The sequence below is a fragment of the Ischnura elegans genome, chromosome 11 (assembly GCF_921293095.1).
Source record: "Ischnura elegans chromosome 11, ioIscEleg1.1, whole genome shotgun sequence".
Lineage (NCBI taxonomy): Eukaryota > Metazoa > Arthropoda > Insecta > Odonata > Coenagrionidae > Ischnura > Ischnura elegans.
The window spans coordinates 59,484,698-59,508,180 of NC_060256.1; the positions used below are offsets into that span (position 1 = coordinate 59,484,698).

At 39.0% G+C, this 23,483-nt stretch overlaps 1 protein-coding gene across 3 annotated transcripts in view; it reads right to left on the minus strand.

The window, feature by feature from the left end:
* The window catches only part of LOC124168483 (mucin-17), a 60,814-nt gene that overhangs the window by 34,640 nt on the left and 2,691 nt on the right, over positions 1–23,483 (minus strand). For 2 of the 3 annotated variants that reach the window (XM_046546768.1, XM_046546767.1), the window contains exons 4-7: positions 14,712–14,841; positions 14,247–14,518; positions 11,317–11,483; positions 2,593–2,973 (exon numbers count right to left, since the gene is read on the minus strand). In XM_046546768.1, coding sequence (XP_046402724.1) covers positions 2,593–2,973; positions 11,317–11,483; positions 14,247–14,518; positions 14,712–14,841 — 950 coding nt within the window. The remainder of the gene's footprint in view (positions 1–2,592; positions 2,974–11,316; positions 11,484–14,246; positions 14,519–14,711; positions 14,842–23,483) is intronic. The other variant, XM_046546769.1, reaches the window with a different exon arrangement.

Below are 23,483 nucleotides of genomic sequence, written 5' to 3' on the forward strand. Positions count from 1 at the left end.
GTTATGGCATTTCCCTTTCTGGCAAACTTGGGTTGTGAGTGGGCACGGGTTTGCTGGGCTAGAGTAATACCCTTTCATGATCACCCCTGCTATATATGAAGAGCATTTCAAAGTCAAACAGTAAAAACCAGAGGAAGACACACACAGAGAAAAACAACTTACGTTGATCTGGAATTATACGGGCATCCCCCGAGTTACGTAAGAGATGCGTTCCGGCAGACTATGCGTAAGTCGAAATTTACGTAAGTCGAACCTTTGCGTTGGCGCTTCAGAGATTGCTGTATAACAAGTTGTATCGTAAAGAAATGAGCGCAACCACATACGCCACCACATCCATCGCTAGAACTGCAAATTTTCACGTTGATTGCTGACTTGGGATTTATAAGCGATTTTTCTACAGAAATTAATGAAATTTCCTTCGAGGAATGACAAAAATGGGTCACTTTGTTATTTTTAGCACGTAAAAAACTCTATAACTATTCGATATTTTTTCTACCATAGGTTGTACGAGCGAATATCTACTTCTTCGCGCTCGCATTCGAAAATTAACGTAATCATTTGAAATACGGTTATCGCTTACGTAAGTACGGATTTACGTAAGTCGAGACATACGTAACTCGGGGGATGCCTGTACATTGGTCTCCCAATGTCCACAATGTTTTGAAATTATATCATCAGCCCCTTAAAACATTTCCTGAATACCAAGTGTTTCATCAATTCTGGAAACTTAAAAGGATCATAAAAGCCTTAAGTTTGATTGAATGGTAACAATGGTAATCTAATAAAAACAGCAAGCATCAGGGGCTCACTTACAAATTATTTTACATGAGCATGCCTGTACTTTCCTTTTTTTCTGATCTGTTGCCTACTTTTGACACTATTTACAGCAAAAAATCTTCTAACAAGGTACATAAAATATTGGCACAGATCAAACATTTCAAACGCCTAAACTCAATAGAAGTACGAAAAAAATTGGCGAATACCTTGCTGGTTCCACTTATGGACTATTGTTCCCTTGTTTTTTCCGACCTAACTGGTGAATTATATCAGAAGTTACAAACATTGTTAAATTCTGCGATTAGATATATATATGATATAAATATCCGGGAGCATGTCACTCCTTTCTACATAAAGCTGCAGTGGTTGAATCCCCAACAGAAAACTAAATTCCTGCTACCTGTTTTTGTTTATAAAATACTGTCATCCAAAACACCTGACTGTCTTTACAATATGATTATATGTAACCAAAGTGAAACCAGTAGAATAGTAAGAGCTAGAAGGCGTTTTAAAATACCTAATTGCCGAACTACGGTGTACTATTTGTCCACTTTAAACTCTGCTATAAGAACTTGGAATGAAATACCGGATGATATTGTTCATTGTAAAACTGTTAATCAATTCATTTAATGAAAATGTTTATTTACTCGAAAAATATGATTGTAATTAAAATACTGTAATATATTTGTCATTAATACTGTTAAATTGTATTTTCACTTTTTCCATGTTGTTCACTGCTGAGACTTAACTGTAAAATTTGATATGTTCCATAGGACAAGGTCCTCGAACAATAAATTTAAAAAAAAAAAAAATCGACAGCCTTAACTCTTTCATGGATAAGCTGATGACATCACACTCATCATAAGTAAATCATCGCTTTTCAGCTACTTTTGGCCCTCACACATTGGTCTCTTGTTCTGTATTGTTATTTACACACTTTGTGAGGGATTTTTCCCTAAATGTGCTATCCTCTCTGAACAAGTAAATGATTAGGAACACTGAGGATGAAAATCATCACATGAAAAGTAGACGTCAACTTTTGAGTTTTTTAAACTACTAAGATATTGCCTGGATTATGAGGAGAATTTTTATTATCCTACTTATCTTTCCATTCTGTTGACAGAAAGCTTTAAATGAATACCTTCTTCGGTTATTAGTGAATAACCCTACTGTTAGAAGATTAACTTTCTCATCGTTTCCGTTGAGAACACTTTCTGGAGCCATAGTAATAATCAATAAAATGGCATCAAAGACAAAGAAGACTTATGGCAATTTTGGGCATGGGATAGAGGAGTAAAGGACAAAGAGAAATTCACACTCATACTCCAGGGAATGAAAAACAATGACGTGGGCCTTGAAACTGCGACCTCAGGGTTAACCTGCAAGCCGCTCACTGACATGGGACATGAGCACCACAGGTAAGACTGGTCACCAATCCAACCTTAGTCTGAGACCAGCATTACTTCACTTTGGTGACCTTACAGGAACCAGATTGTCAAGTGACTTGGCCCTGGCCCGAACAAAGGTGATTTACCTAGCCACAAATTGGCCGACTGTTTAACTACTCTATTCCACTTCCTGGATTCCTACCATATATGTAGTACATATATGTTTCTAGACAATGCTCTCTCTCCCATCCTCAAGGCATCTACAGGTCAAGGTACCAAAAACCTGAAGACACTTCCAAGACTAGAGGTTAAACTTTGCCTGAAAACACTACATGCCAGCAGAGCGGAATGTAGCAGTGAACTACTCATTGAAGAAACCTCAAAGCCATCACTTTTTTATTTGGTGCTCTAAAGAGATAAGGCCCACCTTTGGCCCAACTAGCTGCTGATGCCCCCGGGCACTGGCCAGAGCTATCCTTGTTGTCGAGATCCCATAGAGGCCAGTGGGGGATGGGGGTGGTGCAGAAGTAGTGGAGGAGGATGAAGAGGAAGGGAGGGTTGTCGAGGTCGATGCAGGCCCCGGAGAAGGACGGCCAGGCAGCACCGACGAGACGGGTGTGTAGTGGAGGGGAAAAGTGCCACTGGGTGCCGACGAGGATGGTGGGGCTGCACCGCTCAAGCCTGACATGGCACAGACCCGCTGCGAAAGCACTTGGGAGATGGTCACGGCACCCAGTGTGGTCGCTGCGGCACCAGCCGATGAGGCTCCACTGGCCTTGAAGTAGCCAGCCTTCTCCGGTATGTGGAGCTGAGGGCGAGCAATACAGGTTTCTCACACCCCTTCCCTTCACTCAAAATAATATCTACTAATTCCACACTTCAAGACCTTCCTCTTCAATGAAATAAGTAATCCACTGGGTCACGAAAGCATTCACAGACAAATGCAGATGAGTTAGAAAGCAGGCGAGTCAAAAAGAATACACCTAACACATCTCAAGAGGATGCAATACCACTGGAACTCAACAAATGCGAAATATCACATGCATATCCATTCTGGGATTAAGAGTGAGAACACTTTGAAATAAAAATGGCATATCCGAACCCCGCATTAGCATGAAAACCTCAGGATTCATTACAGCATGCAATTCCATCAAAATTAATAACTACATATGAAGTACATTGGGTCAATAAGGAATGACTATAAAGTTATATTTATAGATTCATAAGTGTATCATGTATTTCAAAAATAAGGATGAATTATTGGATGTGATCGGGATATAATTTCCAAGGTTCAATCAGAGGTCATCGAGAACAATGAAGGAAAAAATAAAAACAGATGTATTATCTGTAGACAATGACATTTTAAGAAAACTTAATGCATAAAACTAAGAATATAAATATGCAGGTAGAGCTTGAAGATTCTCACCCATTGAACATGCACAATTAATAAATTAAACAGCATGGGTTTATTAAGGTGAAAGGTAAAAACATTAAGGACTTTGTAGAGGTCACAAAAGTCTCATTTCAGCAGGCACCCTTTCGTTACTCTTCAAGTGAAACGATATGCTAATTGCATGGTCTTCTTATGCTTCTCTTTTTTTTAGTCTACTGCAGATTTCAGATCTTGAAGCTCACTCCAACAACTAGGCAACACCTTTTTTATAGTTATTTACTGCACTGCCACGATGCATATGCCAAACATATGCAGTTAAATCATCATCTTGCTTCAGTACCCTTTCAACAGTACATATTTAACTTCTTTAAATATAAAATTAGAAATTTTGAGCTAATTATTATTTCAATGTAATCTAATTGACAGCCAAAAAGCAATATAAACTCATTCACCTGGGTGTATAAATTGTGAGCACTAAGTCAGAAGACTTCTTGTAGCAACCCTTTGAATGACGACTGTCCAGGATTCAACTTCAATGTCTTTAGACAATTTAAATTTTTTTTAATTGGTTAGAACCAGGGTTTGGGAGTTTTTGTTTCCTCTCAATACATTCACCTCCTCAAGGAGGAACTCCGAGAGGAAATCTGAGATCCTCCTCCGAGAGGGGAGAATAGGAGAAGGGAGAAAGACCAAAAACTCTCACGCGTTTCTGAAGCCAGAATACTCCCTCCCGATCGAGGAAGAGGACATTTTGTCATGGAGGAAGAGCTATTTTGAGGATTATTTCAGGTAACCAAATGTTCTCCTCTTGTTAGAGCTATGCTGTGAAGACTCTGGGAGGAAATGAAAAGTGGGTCCCAACCGCCATTAGGGTCCCTCGGCGCGAGAGGTCCGACCCTTTCCTATTGTCCGTGTGGGGATTACCGCGGCCCATTCCGGCTCTCAGTGTCCCACTCAAGGAAGGGGCTCATGGTCACTTATTTGTTTATAAGTTAAAATAACTAAAAACTTTCATGTTGCATTTATTGAAAATCAATGCGAGGAATTAAATTCTGTATGTTCTGCTGATTGGTTCCAAATTTTAAACGGAATTCTAGCGTTCATATTAACGGAGTTGATCATCACCTAGAACAATTTTTGGAGACGCTAAGGTTAGATGTTTAATTGTTATTTTTATAACTCACTAGCAAGTTTGTAGGAGCGATATTGTAATGATTTACATCTAAAAATATACGTTAATTTGTTAGCTCCATTCCAGATGTACATTTGCGGTGAAATTCGATAGAATATTCGATTTAACTTCTATGAAAAAAAGCCCTCGTAATGTAATAAAATATGATTCTCTCAGTTCTTTGTCGTGAGCCAAAATTACAGCGACTATTTTTAATAACCTCTTACCAACCTTTGATTTCAAAGGTATTATAAACGAATTTCACCTAAAATACTGATTAATGCATATCCTAAAAATTCGTAAATTTAATGTATGATAATGTATGATAAGGAATGTTTTACGTAGACACATGTTGTGAGAAGCATTCCATACCATTGGAGGAAAGACAACTGCTCTACCCAGGTAGTTACTCTCATATCTTGGATCTCTGGTCAGGTTGCACCTCACAGAGTTAGTTCGGGACACATTAGCGCATTGATGTTTTCTTGGAAAAACTTATTATCCTCCAACTGGAAGACCCAAGAGTATATTGGTGTAAGTATTCTCCTACTGAAATATGTACGTGGAAGGTGATAACCTCACTATTCTCGGAATAGCTCATTTTCTTTTCAAAATTTTCTTGGCGTGTATTCAAATTTAGCCTCTGTACGCATTCCGCTACCTATACCAGGGATGGTTTTTGTGGAGCCCTGCTGTGCGATGCAGCCCATACCATGAATGAAAGAGAACTGCACCACCCAGGTAATTACACTCATATCTTGCTTCTCTGGTCAGGATCCAGGTGGTCTGCTTTGTGCCCCTCACGGGCTTATTTCGGGACACATTAGCGCGTTAATGTTTTCTAGGAAAAACTTATCATCCTCCAACTGGAAGACCCAAGAGTATATTGGTGTAAGTATTCTCCTACGGAAATATGTACGAGGAAGATGATAACCTCACTCTTCTCGGAAAAGCTCATTTTCTTTTCAAAATTTTCTTGGCGTGTATTCAAATTTAACCGTAAATGTTCTGTATGCATTCCCCTTCCTCCTCCTGCAAGGATTTTTTTTCAAATGATGTTTCGGTGGAATTACATTTTTTCTTGGAATTATACAGCCAGGATTTTTTTCTTGAAGTGCCTTTCGTTTCGCTTTCGTTAGTTTTGCTTACGTTCTCGACCTGTTCGGAGTTGCTTGGCCGAGAGGAGCGTTAGGCAAATTTCCTGGACTTAACTTGCACTGGGATCTTCTCCTCACATGCTGCGAAAATGTTAAAATGCGTTTCGTGGCCCCATGGAGCAGGTACTTCCAGGATGGGTGTGGTGCACACTCCGAAGGGTCGATAATCCGCGGCCCTATCCTCGACGAGCTCATCCACGCAGGACCGTCTCCTCGACCCTACCAGCGGGGGGCCTACCTCCCGAAAAATGACCACTCTGACTGCGATTTCTAATTCAATTACTCAATGTGATCATCAAAAGTAATTGTTTTCATCGCACTCCTGCCAATCAAGCAATCAAGTACGTCTTTGAACCGTGTTTCTACGATGAAAAATAACGATTTGGTTAACTTTTCTAGCAACGTGGCTGCGGACAACCGGAAAAATGGCCATTTCAGCAAAGTTAACAAAATCTTTATTTTTCATCGCAGAAACACGGTTCAAAGACGTACTTGATTGCATGATTTTCGGGAGTGCGATGAAAACAATCATTCTTTGATGATCGGATTGAGTAATTGATTTTCAACTTGCAGTCGGAGAGGTCACTTTTCGGGAGGTAGTCTGCCTGCTCGTAGGGTCGAGGAGACGGTCCTGCGTGGGTGAGCTGGTCGCGGATTAGCGACCCTTCGAAGTGCTTCGGCGTAAGTGCTGACCGCATGTCTCCACTCTGTCCAGAGCTTTGCCTCATGTGCCGTAAATACTTTTTTTGTATTGCTCTAGCTCATTTGGGAGGAAACTCTTTTCGGAGGAAAGCCTTTTCATTCTCCTCTTCACATATGTTGGAGGAGAAAAAAACTCTCAGAGTTTTTGTATTTCCTCTGAACAGAGTTCTCCTCCCAAGAGTTTCGGAGGTAAGGAGTTGGGAGGAATCCCTCCTGACTTTCCTCCAAGGAGGACTCCCAAACCCTGGTTAGAACCAATTTAAAAAAATTTAATTTTCTTGGGTTTTTCACCCTCCAAAACTTGATCATTTCGCAAAATAATTTGAGCAAATAAAGTCATTAGGAAACATTGCCCTTTAAAAAATACATTTTAATTCTTTATCTGAAAAAGTTCAACAGATTCAGTCGTGATATGGTGGAAGTTCGACATATTGAAATAAAAGGTATTTGCACATTTTCACTGTTATTTAAACTCGTCTTTTACCAGATGATGGCTCTGAGCTGAAATGCATAGCACATATTAAATAATTTTGGAAAAGTTCAACCACCTTTTATTTCAATACTTTATCCAAAATAAAATCAACATATTTCCAAAGTCTAATTCACTGCATCTCCCCCCTTCAAACACATTGGACTTCTACCAGCAGAAAGCTTTGATTCCCATGACATGACACAAATTTTTCTTGACAACATGGGCAACCCAGCTCAAATGCCTGGACTTTTCCCAGACTGTCCAAACCCCTAGAAACCCTAATATATACCTTATTTGCATGAATCTATGACAAATTTTATTCCCTCCCTCCTCCAGTTGGAAAAGAGAACGTCTTACAATCAACACGTAATTCTAGATTTCAGTTACAAGTTGCATGATCTACTTGGGGTCATAATATATTGCGCGTCGCATAATCTACCATGGGAATATTCTAACGCACAAAGGTTAAGAAAAGACTTAGCTGTTTCACAAAATAAAATATATTTGCGACCGGTTTCGATACAGCATATCATCATCTGGCAATTACAAGTATCAGTACATAGAATTTATACCCTTGAAGGCGTTGGAGGGGTGGTAGAGTGGATGTGGGGAAAGGGGGGAACTTCGGAGTACCCATTATTGGATGCAATTAGTTAATTGTGTTTAGCTCCTTCATCCTGTTGTAATTCGACAATGGAATCAATCATAATCTGTGAAGCATACAATGTATTTCTGATATTTTGTGAGAGAAGTGGTGTCGTGAATTGCGGTGTATTATTTGGTGGAGGGGGTAAGGGAAGGGAAGGTAGGTTTGGGAAGTACGTCGCTGATGGGTCACTGCACGGGGTAGCCGAGGGTTGGTGTATGATGACGAAATACGGGGAGGGGTGTTATGGAGTGGTGAGTGTCATCCGTAATGGTTTCTCAGAAAAAACATTGAAAAGTGGTGAATGGTGAGAATACAACTGCTCGTTAACTAATGTTATGTTGGGTGAGGTTTGGCCCACTAAAATTTCCAACTGCTCGAGTGCGTCAAGCCTTGGGCCGTTGTTTTCTTTATGTAGGATTATCAGTTCGAAATCGCTTGTGTGGTCGGAATCCAAGAGGTGTTTGGCAAAGTGTGAGGTGTGTTATTTTGTGAAACAGCTAAGTCTTTTCTTAACCTTTGTGCATCATGAAGGAGTTTCACCATGTTACACCAACCACCATCGGAATATTCTAAATTATGGATTCGTTAGTTTGCCACCTGACAGCTTCGCAAAGAAAAACTGAAGTTAAAAATAGCGGCACCATGATCTTATTTTACTCTTATGCTTAAAACAACAAACATTTTTTGGAAGCAGGCCAGTGCTGATCAGACATAGGGTGCACTACTGCCATGTCAGCCAGTTTGTCTGGCCTACCCTGGGTTTGGATTAGAAAAGCACCTGAAGTTCTTTGCCTGCTCACTATTTTTCAAAATTAATTTTTTCCCCCAGTGGAATTCGTAAAAAGGAATTGAGTTGTAAAAAAAGGGTAATCAATACATTACATTATTAATGACAGTTCTAAAGTATATCTAGTAAAAAAATAAGCATCCTAATTCAGGGTAAGAAGCATTAGTAACATTACTCTTGGTAAAATATTCTTATTTGTATTTTGTAATTACATGATGAAACAAATTTATTTAGTAAACTCTTCTGTGCCAGAGCCCAGCCCAGGAAAATGGTTTCTCAGGTACAGGCACCTTGAAATCATTTTTACTTATCTGTACGGAGCTCTCTGGGGACATAGAATCGCATGGGTGTATCCATCACCCATTCTTGGGACTCAACACAGCCGGACAACGGGCCCATCTCCCATTCTTTTTATTAGCATACGAAACTTTGCATCGGCTTCAGCCAGATGGGTGCAAAACGGTTAATGAGATTAAAATTTTGTAGTATGCTAAGGAGAATTCCATTGAATCAATGGACATGAATTATTTTCCTTTTGAATTGCTTTAAATGAGAGAGAGAGCAGAAAATGTCATATGATTTAGACCATCAATCAATTCATTTTCTTTTGATTGGCTTGTTCACCATTGTTATATTGTCCACTGTAATATAATTTGGAACGTAAAGAGAGGCATATTGAGTCGTTACCGCTTCTCAGTCACTTCTGGGCCTATTGAATGGGGCCTTGCATGGCTTGATATTGTTTACATACTTGTGAGTAATTCCCTCCCGGAATGAAAGGTACTCTCAGATGAGTAAATTAAATATAACTCTAATGAGATCATCAACCCCTGAAAAGTGGGTGGCAACTTCCATGTTCTTTAATTTAAATTTACAAGAATCGGCCAAATGGAGAAGATCACTTTTTTGTTGCAACAAATCTTTCTCATCCATCTACCGATTCTTTTCATGAATTTATAATTTTTCCCGAATTTAGTGTCTCAGTGAAAGACACCATATACATTACACCCATCCCAGCAAAAGTGACAGAATGCAAACCAACATGCTCTGCTACTGACATAAGGTCTTCAGTCCAGGTGTTAAAAGCTGCAGATATCATTATGAAAGTATTCAGTTCTGGTTGTATAATGCAAAAATCAGAGACATCATTTAAATTAAAATAATGCAACACGATGGCTTACCGTTTTCCTTGATTACTTTCATAAAAATAATTATAAGCTGATAAAAGCCTAAGATTTCACACCAAGCATGGCAAATACATTATCTAAAATGAACAAACACACACCAATCAGACAGTAATAATCGCAAAAAACATCTACCAAGTGTATTAAGAGGGAAGAAACTCAGACAAAGATTTTGCAAATTATTACCTATTAAAGCATACTTAAAAGCATCGTTATGAAAAAATAATGGAAGGGTATCAATGCATAAATGTCTAAGCCTTTTTACTCTATGCAGATGTAACATGACCCTTATGCACCTCTGGAAACCAATGAAGCAAGCAACAATATCACAACTATATCACAAATGCAATCCAGTAAATAATCAAGTACCTATGAACACCACATGCAGTCTTTAGTATTATATATTAATGTACCACTAAATTTTCATTGATAACTAAAGAAAAAAAAATGCAAAGATATCTTAGAAAGATAAAATGACACAGCTTTAAAATTAAATGAATAAAAATACAACACAATATTTTCACAGAATATAAAAATGAATGATGGACACCAAAAATTAGTTAAATCATGGCATTTCACCACTAAATTTTACCTTCCAAAGCCATTGAAAATACTTTGTGGGTCTGTAGCAATGTTCAAGATGAAAGTCGATTGTTTAATTTTTCAATGTTTAAATGTTTCTAAAGATGATACTTCAGTATCAGCAGGATTACTTTGTATACCCACGAATAAGATAAGAAAAATCACTTAGTATGTTTCCCTGACAATTTATTTTCGATCATGGTTTCAACACTGATATGCAGTGGAGAATCCAGAGAGAATGGGGGATTTTTTGGGTGGGTGGCCAAGGGGTTACCTTGCAGCAGTAGTGGGGGTCCAAACAAAATCATTTTATCTAGAGTAAATTGGATACCCCAGAGGGAGAGGGAGTCCACAAGCCAATCTGTGGATCCGGTACAGATGATATGTTATTATTAGATCAGCATCGACACTGTTCTGCCATTATTTTAAAAATGACATAACAGTGATGACACATTGGTTGGAAATGAAGTGTCAATGTTAAACATACCAAGTGATTTAGTTTCCTAATTCAGTAAAATCTCTCTATATAAATTACAAAAGCATTTCAAAAATCAAAACTTGGATTTATCTCTCAAGCAATCAACATTCATAAATGAAAATAGTAATTTGAAAGCAATTGATTCATAGGAAAAAAAGTTCAATTTTCCATAACATTTTGAAAAACAGTCTTGAGTCATCAGGTGGAGTTCAAAATATCTATGAAAAAAAAGGGTTGATGTAATTTTCTAAGCAAACAATTTAACTGAATGGAACTGAAAACTTCGAGCATCATTATTTTCCACCATACCAATAACTCACACAGCATCAAATGCTCTGTGAGGAACAATTGATGCTTCACAAAATTATAACATTGGCAATATAAAGTTCAAATTATTAAAAAGATGTTTCATCATTAGGAAAAATGGTTTTCAAAGTTTCGAGGGTTAAAAACAGGTAAAAATAAAGAACAACTACTTGAAATTAAAGCAATAACAATTCTGTCAAACCTACAGACTTAGAGGTAAAACTTCTATGATTTCCCATGACAAAAACTTGCCACTAGGACATCTCTTACCTGGGCAACATGCTGTGATATGGACTGCTTCACCAAGCCCGTGGTGTTGGAGGAAGAAGATGAGATTGCTGTGGAGTGACTTGATGATGTTGAAGAGACAGTAGTCGTCCTCACGGGAGATGCTTCAACTTGAACCCTATGACTTTGAATGGGCAACTTTGCTGTCACTGCAAGGCATAAGTTTGAGAAAATAATTAAATACACTCTAGACTTTTGCAAGAATTTTTTGCTAAATACATGAGTTAAGCTACAGAGTCAAGCACCAGTACGTCAGAGTGACAAAGAAAATGAACTTCAATGAGTAACAACAATTATAAATATGTATAATAAAAATCAGGGATTACCCTCTCTAGGGAGGGACCTGTGCCTGATAATAGACTGGATACACATTCTTTTCAAGCCAGGAACTCATCTCAACACTACTTAATAAATACCTTAAATTTTTATGCTGCAAATGAATGAATTAATGTGACCATCGATAAAAAATCTTGTAAAAGAATTCAAATAGGGGAAAATCCAGCACCTTCACAAGAATAGAGCAACTTATGAGATAAAGCTAATAAAGAGCTATCTTATTAGGTACTAAGGCCACTTTTTTCTTATCGAGTAGTTTAATTGGTTAACACAAATCAAGAGATCCAGGCTTGAGTCCACATCACGGCACATGATTTCCCCCTTCTGAAACTTAAACACTCTCAACTCCACTAATACTGGCCACAATCAACAAGTTACAGCAAAATATCCCATTTTGTCCAAAAATGATTCATGATAAAAAGCATACAATTTGCCAAGATAAAATTCCCAGACTTTTCTGACTACTTGCAGACGATTTTATAACATGCATTTTATGGAGTATTCCTCTTTACGGGAGATAAAAGTACATATGATTATATGCAATTGAATACTACCCTTAAAACAATTCAAGTAAATTTACCATACAAAAATGAATTCTAACTGCTACCGAAGTCGCACTTGGAATAACCATGTCTTCGAAATCATTGCCATGATAAAATAGAAAATAAATTCTAGATCGTAAAAGAAGATGACTCTGAGCCACAGATGGGACATTTTTCATCCGATAGCTACCGCTCTGCCGCTCAGGAATTAGGTAAACATGAACTATAGAACAAGGACGGCTAGAAAAATGATAAACCTGTACACAAAAGGTGCATTACACGCGGCACTTTTTGACATTCATTGAATGCCTCTATTTAAAGCCACGTTTTAAGGGTTAAATCATGTTCAATCCTTCACCCTATCACGCACTCACCTATTTCCTAAATTATAAATCAGTGGGGAATGTTACCTGATTTTTCCCAATACTGCAGGTCTTTGATAAATTTATCTGAAGAATAGGTACCACATTTCTAATCATCGAGAAGATAGAACTACATTGTAAAGGCCTAATATTATAATATTATTTTCCCCAAGGTTCTTGAAATTCGTAATCATAACAGAACTCTGGAAAATACTCAAAAATGGTTTCCCTGCATCAATATGGCCTTTAATTGGTTGGATTTTATGTGTTCCGGGATTCAAACACCCGAAAACGCAAGCATAATGGGATCATTTATTTTCTGCAGCGATGCCTACCAGTAATTTCAAATTAAAATCGTATAACTACACCCACATGAGTGACCATTCTGTTTCCATAGGTCCCTATCCTGTGGCAACACCAAGTAGACGCCAGATTGTACGCCCGCCGGCCGACGCAGCAATGACAACTCACTCATCGCTCTGCGCATGCTCGGACGGCGTCCCAAGACTTCCATAAGGCATAAGGTTAGACGCGTCATAGCAACAGCAGCCCCCACCACTACCACTCTCCATATAACTGCATGGTGATGGATTGGGATGTGCTGGCCAGCGCCCCACGGCTACAAATACGAACTTCTCGCACTATTTTTTTCGTATTTTTCCAACACTTTCGATATATGCGAAGGAAAAAAACACCTTGATTAATTAGATGTATAATTATGATTTAATGGATACCGTATTTCTCCAAATATAGTGCCCCCCCCCCTCCCCCTAATTTTGAGGCTTCAGTTTCGGGAAAAGTAAAAAAAAAAAATGCATTTGAATATAGTCCCCCCCTTTACTTTTACCACAGGCATTTTTGGAGAAAAAGGGGGGACTATATTCAGACGCATACGGTATTTTTTTTACTTTTTTTAAATCTTTGGGAGGGGCGGCATCTGAGAGTCCTTATGGGCAAGCCGCCACTGCTATGGTAGTTTCATCTCGTGGGGAAGATTCAAACTATGTTCCTGTCGTTATTAGCCTTAAATGACACATTGTATGTATTTCGTCTCATTTTCGTCAAACGATGGATGTGGGAAAATTATATATCGGGACCGGACCCGCTATTATTCGAAGATAGTATTTGAGCTATGATTTATTATTCAAATTCGATATTTGAGTTCGAGAAATCTGGTATTCAACCCATCTCTAATTTTTAACGATTCTTTGTTTTAATGTTATTTTTAATTATGGTTTCTAATGATATTATTGATGCAAATGATTTCATTAAATTTGAAATAAAAAGCTGATTTTAAAACTGTATTTAGTATATACCTATTTATTTATATATTCATCAAGTGAAATAGATGAATAACATTTAATATGATTTGTGCAATTCTGGTATTCGAAATTTGAGATATTCGAATATTCGAGCTATGATTCGAGCTATTCGAATTCGAAAAATTCGATGTTCGACCCATCTCTACTACCTACTCTTAAGTTGGATATTAAGGTTTTTTTTAGTTTTTTTAACTCCATGACATTCTGAGACTATTGAGACAACCTAATTCTTACTTTCCAGGAGAGTGGCTACCCTGCCAAGTCATTGATGCACTGCAAAAAAATATTACCACCGATATGGGAGAGTTGGCAACCCTAACCCAAATAGAACCACAGGAGAGGAGACAAACCTGTCATGGCACCGGTCCGAATCTGAGAGTAAGGCCTTGGGTGATGACCAGGGGGCTGCACGATCACAGCGCCACCAATGGGTGTGGCTGTGGTGGCCTTTGAGGAAACCCATGCTGTCGCTGTTCCTGTTGACGTGACTACGGGCGTGGCGACTGATGATGGGGCACTGACGGTTGTCGTGGACGATGCAGGTGGGCTGGTGATTCGGGGGAGGATCGGGGCCGTGGGGGAGGGAGAGGGACGGAGCAAGGCTCCACTCGTCGAACCATACCTGCAAAACAGAGACAATCCAAAACATGATGACACAATTTCTTACAAGTACGCACAAATATTAAATCAGATCAGTGAAGTCATGCATGATATGGGAAAGAAATTCTCAATATTGATTGAACTAGACATAGCGCAATATTTCCACAAAATTTATTCCTGCACGACAAGTTTCTTAGTCACCCTAGAAGACCTACCCCACACAAGTGGCTCCCGAGGCACCAGCCGGGACCCCTGAGACTTGGAGACCAGACACTGGAGAAGCCCGGATGATTGGGCTGGCGACAGCTGATCTCGGGGCTGCTATGTTTGCAACAGCGGCAGCACCTGAGAGAAAGAAGATAGAATGCATGGTAAAGTAAATATTAATATACCTACATACTCCCTTCTTTATCGCTAAACACTTCAATACAATACATAGTAGTAATGGAGGATAGATTCAGTGAAGGTATAAAAATATAAATCAAATAGAGGAGCAGGAAAAGACATTCACGATGGCACACGGTAATAAACCTTGAAAGTTGACAATTTCCTATGGAAGGTTGAATAAAAAGTAACTTCCAATATTCACGAAGAATCTGAGCTTTTCCCGGTGAATAGCGTGGATGAAAGCTTCTCGGGTTTCCAACCGGGTCAGGGTCTGCATGGTGTAGGCCGACGTTTCGTTTCGTTAGATAGCAAGGATTCTTGCTAAACACAATATTCGTAGCATTCACCTTCCTCCTGGCAAACTCCGGGATCAGTTAGTCTGAGCTAAGGACCCTATTGGTCTCAAGACAGCCGGCATTTACCACATTCCATGCGAATGTGGTAAAGTGTATATTGGAGAGACGGAGAGGACCATTGAGACGAGGGTGAAGGAGCATTGACGCCACCTCCGACTCGGACAGTTTGGAAAATCGGCCATTGCTGAACACTGTGTCCAGGAAAATCACAATATCCACTGGGAAGAAACTGCCCAACTTGGAAGAACACGGGGCTATTGGGACCGTATAACTAAAGAAGCCGTGGAGATCCGTCTTCACCCCAACAATATCAATAGAGATCGAGGACTGCAGCTAAGTAGCGCTTGGAACCTGGCATTAAATAGGACGAGGAAGGAGGAAAAATCCCGGACCAATCAGAGACCACCTAGGTGAAGGAGGAGGGTATATATATCGAAACCCCGTGACAACGGCATCATCAGCCCTGAGGATGTTGGGAAAGTCTCCCAACGAAACGTCGGCCTACACCATGCAGACCCTGACCCGGTTGGAAACCCGAGAAGCTTTCATCCTTCCAATATTCACGTTCGGACGTACACCACAGACCTAGCCCCAGTGCCACACACACTCTTTATGAGCACCATTTAGAGATTTGCCGAAACTTTTGCTGAGCCACTTCGACAGGGCCATGATGAACCTCTTTGATGATGTGCTAATCTCAGCAAACTTTCTTTACAACAGCAGATCCTATAAACAATCTGAAGGAGTTCCCATAAGGCCACCAATAACCCTAATAGTAGCCAACCTATTCAAAGAGGATGATGACATACAGTAAACTCCCGATTATCCGGGCTGATGATAGGGAGAGACGGCATGAATAATCGAAAAACACAGATAACCCAAACTTTCACTTAAATGTCTTGCAATGCTCATAATTTACCAAAACATACAATATTTTATTATTTATGTGGTTATTCTGTTATTTTAGAGTGCTTCCTGGACTCAATGAGAGCTTTATTCGCCAGTTCACGACCTTTTTAGCGGAGCGCGGTTTAGCCCTGCGAGGCTTGGAAAACAGGAATATGGAGCTCTCATGAATGCAGCTAGTGCACGATCGCTTCCATTTTACGAAGGGGATTCTAACGGAAATAATAAGCCCGTTTATCCTAGCATTAATGCAGTAATTCCGATGATTTTTCATCCGATTTTATTTTTTTATAAAGATCGCGGAAAAAATTGAGCAAGAGTAAAACTCATGCACGGATAATCTGCAACCCGGGCAAACCGCAGCCGATTAATCGGTACTCTGCAGTATATATTGAAACTTCAGACTTCCACAAAATAAAGCCTGAAATGATTCTATCTTCAAAGAGGATTTCAAAAAGGCCCTGAGGACAGCTCCACCGAAATCAAGTATTTTCCGCAAGTATATGGAGGTCACATTCATTGTATGGCCTCATGGTTCTGAAACACAAGGTGCATTCTTAGGTCATAAGAATGCCAAACGCACAAGAATTCAGTTTATTATGGAAAAGGTGATGGAAAACTTCTAACTTTAGACATTTTAGAGCTCATTATAGAGCCGTATTCCAGAACTTGACTCGAGTTGAATTCGAGCTATGAGCTTCTATTTTAGAAACTACCTAACTTCAATTTAACTCACAGGAGTCAGAGTAATTATGGTAATGATCAGAAATAAAATTTAAAAAAGAATACATTTACCTAAACTCTTATCATTCGTGGTATCATGCTCATCAAAAACTAGCATTACTGGCATACATAATGTGGAATTATTTACGCCAGAGATATATCATTTTTTAAACGTGAGGCCAAGGTAGCCAACCTCTTTGAACTTAAAGACTCAATTTGAGTTGAAACTCAACCATCAACAGTGGAGTATAGTCTGAGTGCCCTTTGTGACTTTGTGGAAGTCTCATTATACCTAAATGGCAACCAAGTGAAGTAGGAGTCAGGATCAAGATTTGAGTAAAGTTATGGAATCTATCTCAACAATCTATCTAAAAAGGCTACTTGGACATACTGTTTACAGAAAGCACTCAGATCTTTATTTGAATGCCAGCAATCATTAGCAACCGGGCCAGAGAAATTAAGTCCCACTAACCATGGTTCATCAAGCCAGAAAAGTATCAGATGCAGAAAGCCTACCTAATGAAAGATTTCATGCTACTCAGTGAATTGCTTGAGTCAAGTTTTCTTGAGTTTAACACCTGTTCAGAGTCTCCTAGGTAACCAACGTTCCTTTGGAATACTTTTGGGATCCTCCGAACACAATCCTTTGGCAACATCCTCAGGGATGAGATTAGATGCTGTTTCCTGAGATTTCAAGCATACCCACTTTCCTTACAGAAGCTCAACTGGCTTTACAGGCTGCCTTCTAAGTTGTACTATCTTCGTGTTTGTAGCTATCTGTGTTCAGTCAATGTTGAAAATTTATGCCGTAACCCTTCATCTTGGTTGTCTTTACTCGGCTGCACTATTGCTGAGAACTCTTTTGATAATAGGGTTCCACGTCTCACTTTCAGTTTGACAGGATGGTTTTTACAAACTACATTAACTCTTGGTTAACCTGGTGGTATTCCATTATAAGTTTTTCCTGGATGTACACAGTTACTTATACCACTTTTTTATTTATACAAGAGCACGACCCCGGTTTCAATGAATAATCATTATCATCAGGCGCTAATTATGATGAGGCTTTAATTAGTGCCTGATGATGATGATCATTCATTGAAACCCAGCTTGCGCTCTTATATAAATAAAAAAGTGGTATAAGTAATTGTGTATATCCAGGAAAAACTTTTACAAACTAGCCAGTTACACAGGTACCAGCCATTAAAATTTTCACTGACAAAGTGTTTGTACCTAAGTTTTCACTCCACTAATCTTCAATTCTCGCAGATGAAATAAGTGAACAGTTAGAAAAAATGACCTGTTAAAAACTGCCAAGGCAAATGTAAAGAAGTTATGAAGGGATAAAATCATTTTCCAACTAAATTTGACACATTAATTGCTCTTCTTGGACTGATGATTGAAAAAATTTCTTTACACTTCCAAGAAAATTTAATTGAAAAATCAGAATTTTTCAAATAAGACTATTAAAGTGAGATAGTCAGAGAGAACAAAAAAATGTTGCTCAATAGAAGCATTGCCACAGAGACAAAAAATTGAAAAGTGTCTTACACCAAAACAATCATGATAAAAATAAAATGTACGCTTGTCGCCACACAACATTTAAGATGATTAGAAAACAAATGTTGCAATTGAAGTCTAATAATATACAAGTTTTTTCATAAGTGAAGTTACAGTATTTTAAAAATAATAAGCATATGACTGTCCACATTCTATGTATTGTATTGATTTTTAATATCAGTGTACATCAATTATGAAAGAAACATTTATTTAACACAAAATATGTACTCCAAAATTATAAGTCAATTTAAGCTTTTGTGGGTCATTATAGCTGTACTTGTTGTTTTTGGGTACACTACGTGCATTGAGTAAGGATATTTCTTTGAATTTTGTGGCTGTTGCTGGTCACTTTTCCTGAAGGGATTAGTCAACTTTCCAGTGGAGGGTATTCATAATGGATTTTGGAGAGGAAGAGGCTGGAACAGGAGGGTTAGGAGGCAATTTCTAACCATTATAGGTACTTCAAAGCAAGATCCTATGTGTGGCTGATTTAAAGGCCTTTGTCCCTATTTACGTTGCCCTTGCATATCCATATCTCCAATGCCTCTTGGATTACACGAGGTTTGAAAAATTTTCTCTCCGATTGCTCTAGTTTTTCCTTAGTTAATTGCAATCCCAATGGTTTCATGCTCTGCTACCACTGAATTCAGGCCAAATTTGAATCATCCAAGTCGAATAGCAAGCTGGCATTTGCCTAGTTGGGTTTTAATAGAGCTACCAGTTTTACCAATGTATTTTTTGCTGCAGGCTTGGCAAGGTATCTCGTAAACTCTTTCCACTTGCAATGGTATGATGTCAATTACACTTCCATGACTATTTATAATTTTTCAATGAGGCTGAAAACACAGTTTTCTCTCGTGATTATGGAAAATGTTTCATATTCTGTCTGCTACTAAATGGACATACAAGAGGAAAGCTTTCTACAGGCTGTTTTACATGGGGCACATCATTGTGTAGGTTAGCACCAAAAACATGTTGAAATTGCAAGAATGCAAACTTGGAATTACAGTAGGGGCTATTTTGCCTTCTTGCATGTGTTCTAGCAATTCAACACTACACACGATGCAATTTTGATTTTCCCATCATGCATATGTCAGATTGTGCAATGACAAGCCCAGTGTAAAACAGCCTTCAGGATAAGGGCTCTCAAAGTTAACATGTTGCATACGGATGGCGAGAATTCTAGTCATTATTTTCCCGAACCTTCCGGACGGATGACGAAGATTCTCGTCATTTAGGCGCACCAACCAAAACAATTTTAAAGCGTACAATACGTATTTGTTAGTACGTTTTCAGTTGTTGTTCGTTGTTCATAATGAATTAATGCATCATAACGTTTGATTGGGTAAAGTTATATTCCAAACATTAGCTTTTTAACCATGTTTAAACCAAAGGTATATTTCCAATCTCAACACCTCCACCCAGAATCGGCGTTCCTAGAAATTTAAATACCCCGGTACACAACGTGTTAAGAGCTCCAATTTCTTATTTTGAGCTGTTCTTACATATTGTCACAATTTCATGAGTCTTTGAGATGTTTTTTTTAGCCATTTTAATTTGTAAGCATAATGGCTTCCACTCATCATTTTCTGCCAAAAAATTGGTCCAGTCAATTATTCATCAGGAATGCTGGATAATGGTATTGAAAACTACATTTACTTGTGCCGGATGATAGTGTGAGTTGGCATTGAGGTATCAGAGTTTATCCATTGAGGTGTAATTTGAATGGGATTATTACTGTGATGGAGATTCGGATTTAAAATTTTTAATACCAACTTTACCATGGTCTAAGAAAGACACTATACAAGTATTGAAAGAAAATATTTTCTTTTTTCGATAGTGTTGAAGGAGAGCACATAATTGGTTTCTGAAAATGTTCATTCATTTTTTTTATTATCTGCATCTAATTCCATTCACTTGATAGATACCATATTTTTATGGAATAACCAAATATTTTTCTGTAGCTCCATTACATACAACAAGACTCTTGAAACATTTTAATCACCAAGATATTTTCCTCATCAGTAGGTGCTTAACATACCCACTGCGGCATGTATTTTTTTCAGAACAGAATTAGTCTATTTCTAGATAATTCTAATTAGACATGGCTACACCACAAGTCCTTCAAGAAAATGTTTAATTGGACATTCACAGGAACAGATGATTTAACCCCCAATGCCCACTTGTGGAGGAAGCAAATCTCCCCAGAAATCAGTGCATGCAGCAAGTGCCCTTATCAACAGACACAGCCCAATTCACAAAATTATTTCCACCTTCAACCCAAACAACCCCATAAGGGGAGGGGTCAGACATGACATCCTTTGTCAAGTTAACCATGGAACCTATGAATAAAATGCATCCCAAGGGGATTCAATGGGGTCATTTTCCCCTTCGAGACGATGACACCTATGCAGGGAAGTACTCAGTTGCTGTGAATAACTCAAAACTCCAGGTCAAACAGAAATAATAAAATAAGAGAGATGTTTTGCCAAAAAGAAACATTAAGTAAAATGTCTTTCCCCTCAGCAATAAATGACTTTAAGTAGGATTTGGTCCTTTATAGGTGAATTACATTTATAAATAACTCACAGGTTTCTAGCCCAAAAAGAATAACAGAAAAAAGGAGACAGCAATGTCTCTTGGTTTAAATATATTAAGCTACATGAAGGAAGTCTATTAAACGTTACTGCCTGTAGGATGACTGAAGAGTTACATTAAAAAATTTGGCCATGTACATACTTAATGCGCTAGAAATGACAGTTATTAATAAATTAAAACTAGCTCAAATTCAGCTAAGGCACTCACTATCTGCACCTAAATTTGTGTCTTTTCTATTTCTATTTTTATTACAGAAAAACAGCTGGGGATCTAACTCCTGCCCCTAGTTTTTTTTATGGTGGTCTGCAGGGTAATATATATGTAGATATAGATTTATGCTAAACTGAAAATAACAACAGGATATATCACCACCACCAAGAACACCCTGTTATCACAAACATTTTCATCAACAGTAATGTATTATGATATTCATTCGTCACAGTTTTTCAACAACTAGCTTCACTGGACCCCCTCTGATCAAAAATCAGGAACTTTACCTAGAGCCAGACACATGTGAATATGTTATCTTGATTAATTTATACATAATTATTTCATAGAGTTTAAATAGGCATACAACGTGCAGTCCTACATCCGACCATCATTATCTTCACTTCTTTTGACGACGCCGCCGTAGACGAAGAGTGATGCATACCAAGACTTGAAATTTAAAAATGCCTCTGTAAATGAATGCATAAGAAACGTAACAACGTCCCACGCGAAAATTTCAACTGAGCAACTAATAAGCAGCGGGAAACGCCCCAACCCCCAACTATAGGACGTTACGTCGCTGAACACCAGAATTTTTTTTTTCAATGCATCTTCATCAAGGCCAACCGCTACTACGCACCCGTGATCAATACGCAAATACGTTTACTACATCACGGAGAGGGCCCAAAAAGAAAATACTTGTCATGAGTTCATGCAAGGCTGATATACAAACGGTGGACTTCGAATTTTTAATTAATTTCGAGCAATAGACACAAGGGAATCCCAATATCTTGAAAAAACTTAAAACAATCGAATTTGATGCGGGTGCGAGCATCTTTTGCAACAAAATTTCGTGATAGTACAGTATCTTGGTGAGTCTATTTCTACCTCAAACTACGGCGTGTACATGGCGCATCTCTTAACGTCACGAGAGAAAACGATTCGACATTTTGGACGAGAGACGCGTCGTACTTTCCATAGGATGGGAACGTAAACAAAGGCATTGCGACGGAAGACGTAAGAGACAGAAAGAGGGATAGAAAAAATGCGCGCCGACGATCCGGCAACGGCGCATGCAACACTGGTTGCGCCCATGTACGAGGCTACAAGAGCCAGCAGGGGAATTAAGGTGGACGATCGTTGACACAGAAGTTAAAAAAATAAAAATCCGACGACGAAAACACAACACCCACAGCTTTAACTTATACCGCACACATCTTTGATATTTTGCTCCGGGAAAGCACTGTGACAACCGAGCTACGCCCCAACTAACTGAAAAAACGACAAAGTTACGATCGCCTCATCTTCCCTGTAAATCATTTTTTCAAGATAATGGTGTAATCGCGAATGAAACACGAAAAAGTGGAAATAAATCGAAAACAAGTCGAGGGTATACATAGTTATTGACAGAAGAAAAGTCCCTATCCAGAAGAGAGACGGTAAATCCCAAGGGGGTGATATGATACCATAGCGACACGTAACACCATTTTTCCCCCATTCAAAAAAAATCTACGAAACCTTGGCTTCACCCACCTGCAGTCTACGACTTGCGCCTTGCCTATCATTTCAGCTGACGCTCGCCGACGCTGCAGGTGCTATTGATCCCTGTCGTACACAAACAACTAATTGCCAAAGCCAACACGTAAACAAACGTACAGCGGTAAAATACGGGAGAGCGAAATAAGCAAGTGGATAAGCCCTTGAACGGGATAGGTGCTACGAACCTAATACAAATGTCACTATCAGAATACAGCAAATTGCAAAAATGCAGAAAATATCACACACGAAGGAAAACGACACACACTAGAGGGAGAGAGAAGGATAGGAAGAGCTTCTCAATCAATTGAGGGTAGCAATTTTTTAGGCTGAACGCCGTGATCACGAATGCGATCCAATCTTAACGGAGACAGCGGGAGGAGGGTTGGGGGTGGTTATACGGACGGGGCATCCGATTACTTCCACAAAGGTGGGAGTGGCGGTACGCCTCCTCCAAAAGCATCTCCACAGCCCGCCCCGATAAAGCAAACTACAGCCGTCACGCCAAGAACTCGCGCGTCCACAAGACGGGAGAGGAAGGCGGACGCCAACGGGAAACCGGGGGCGTAACGAAGGGCTCCGAAATCGTTGATACGCTAGAATTTCACTTGTTATGACTGGCCTCGCGCCTAATTTTCTGCACAGCCCAACTCTCTTTTACATCTCAGTTTTTCCGCCGAAACGATGCCTCCAGGCAAACAATCATAATAGAAA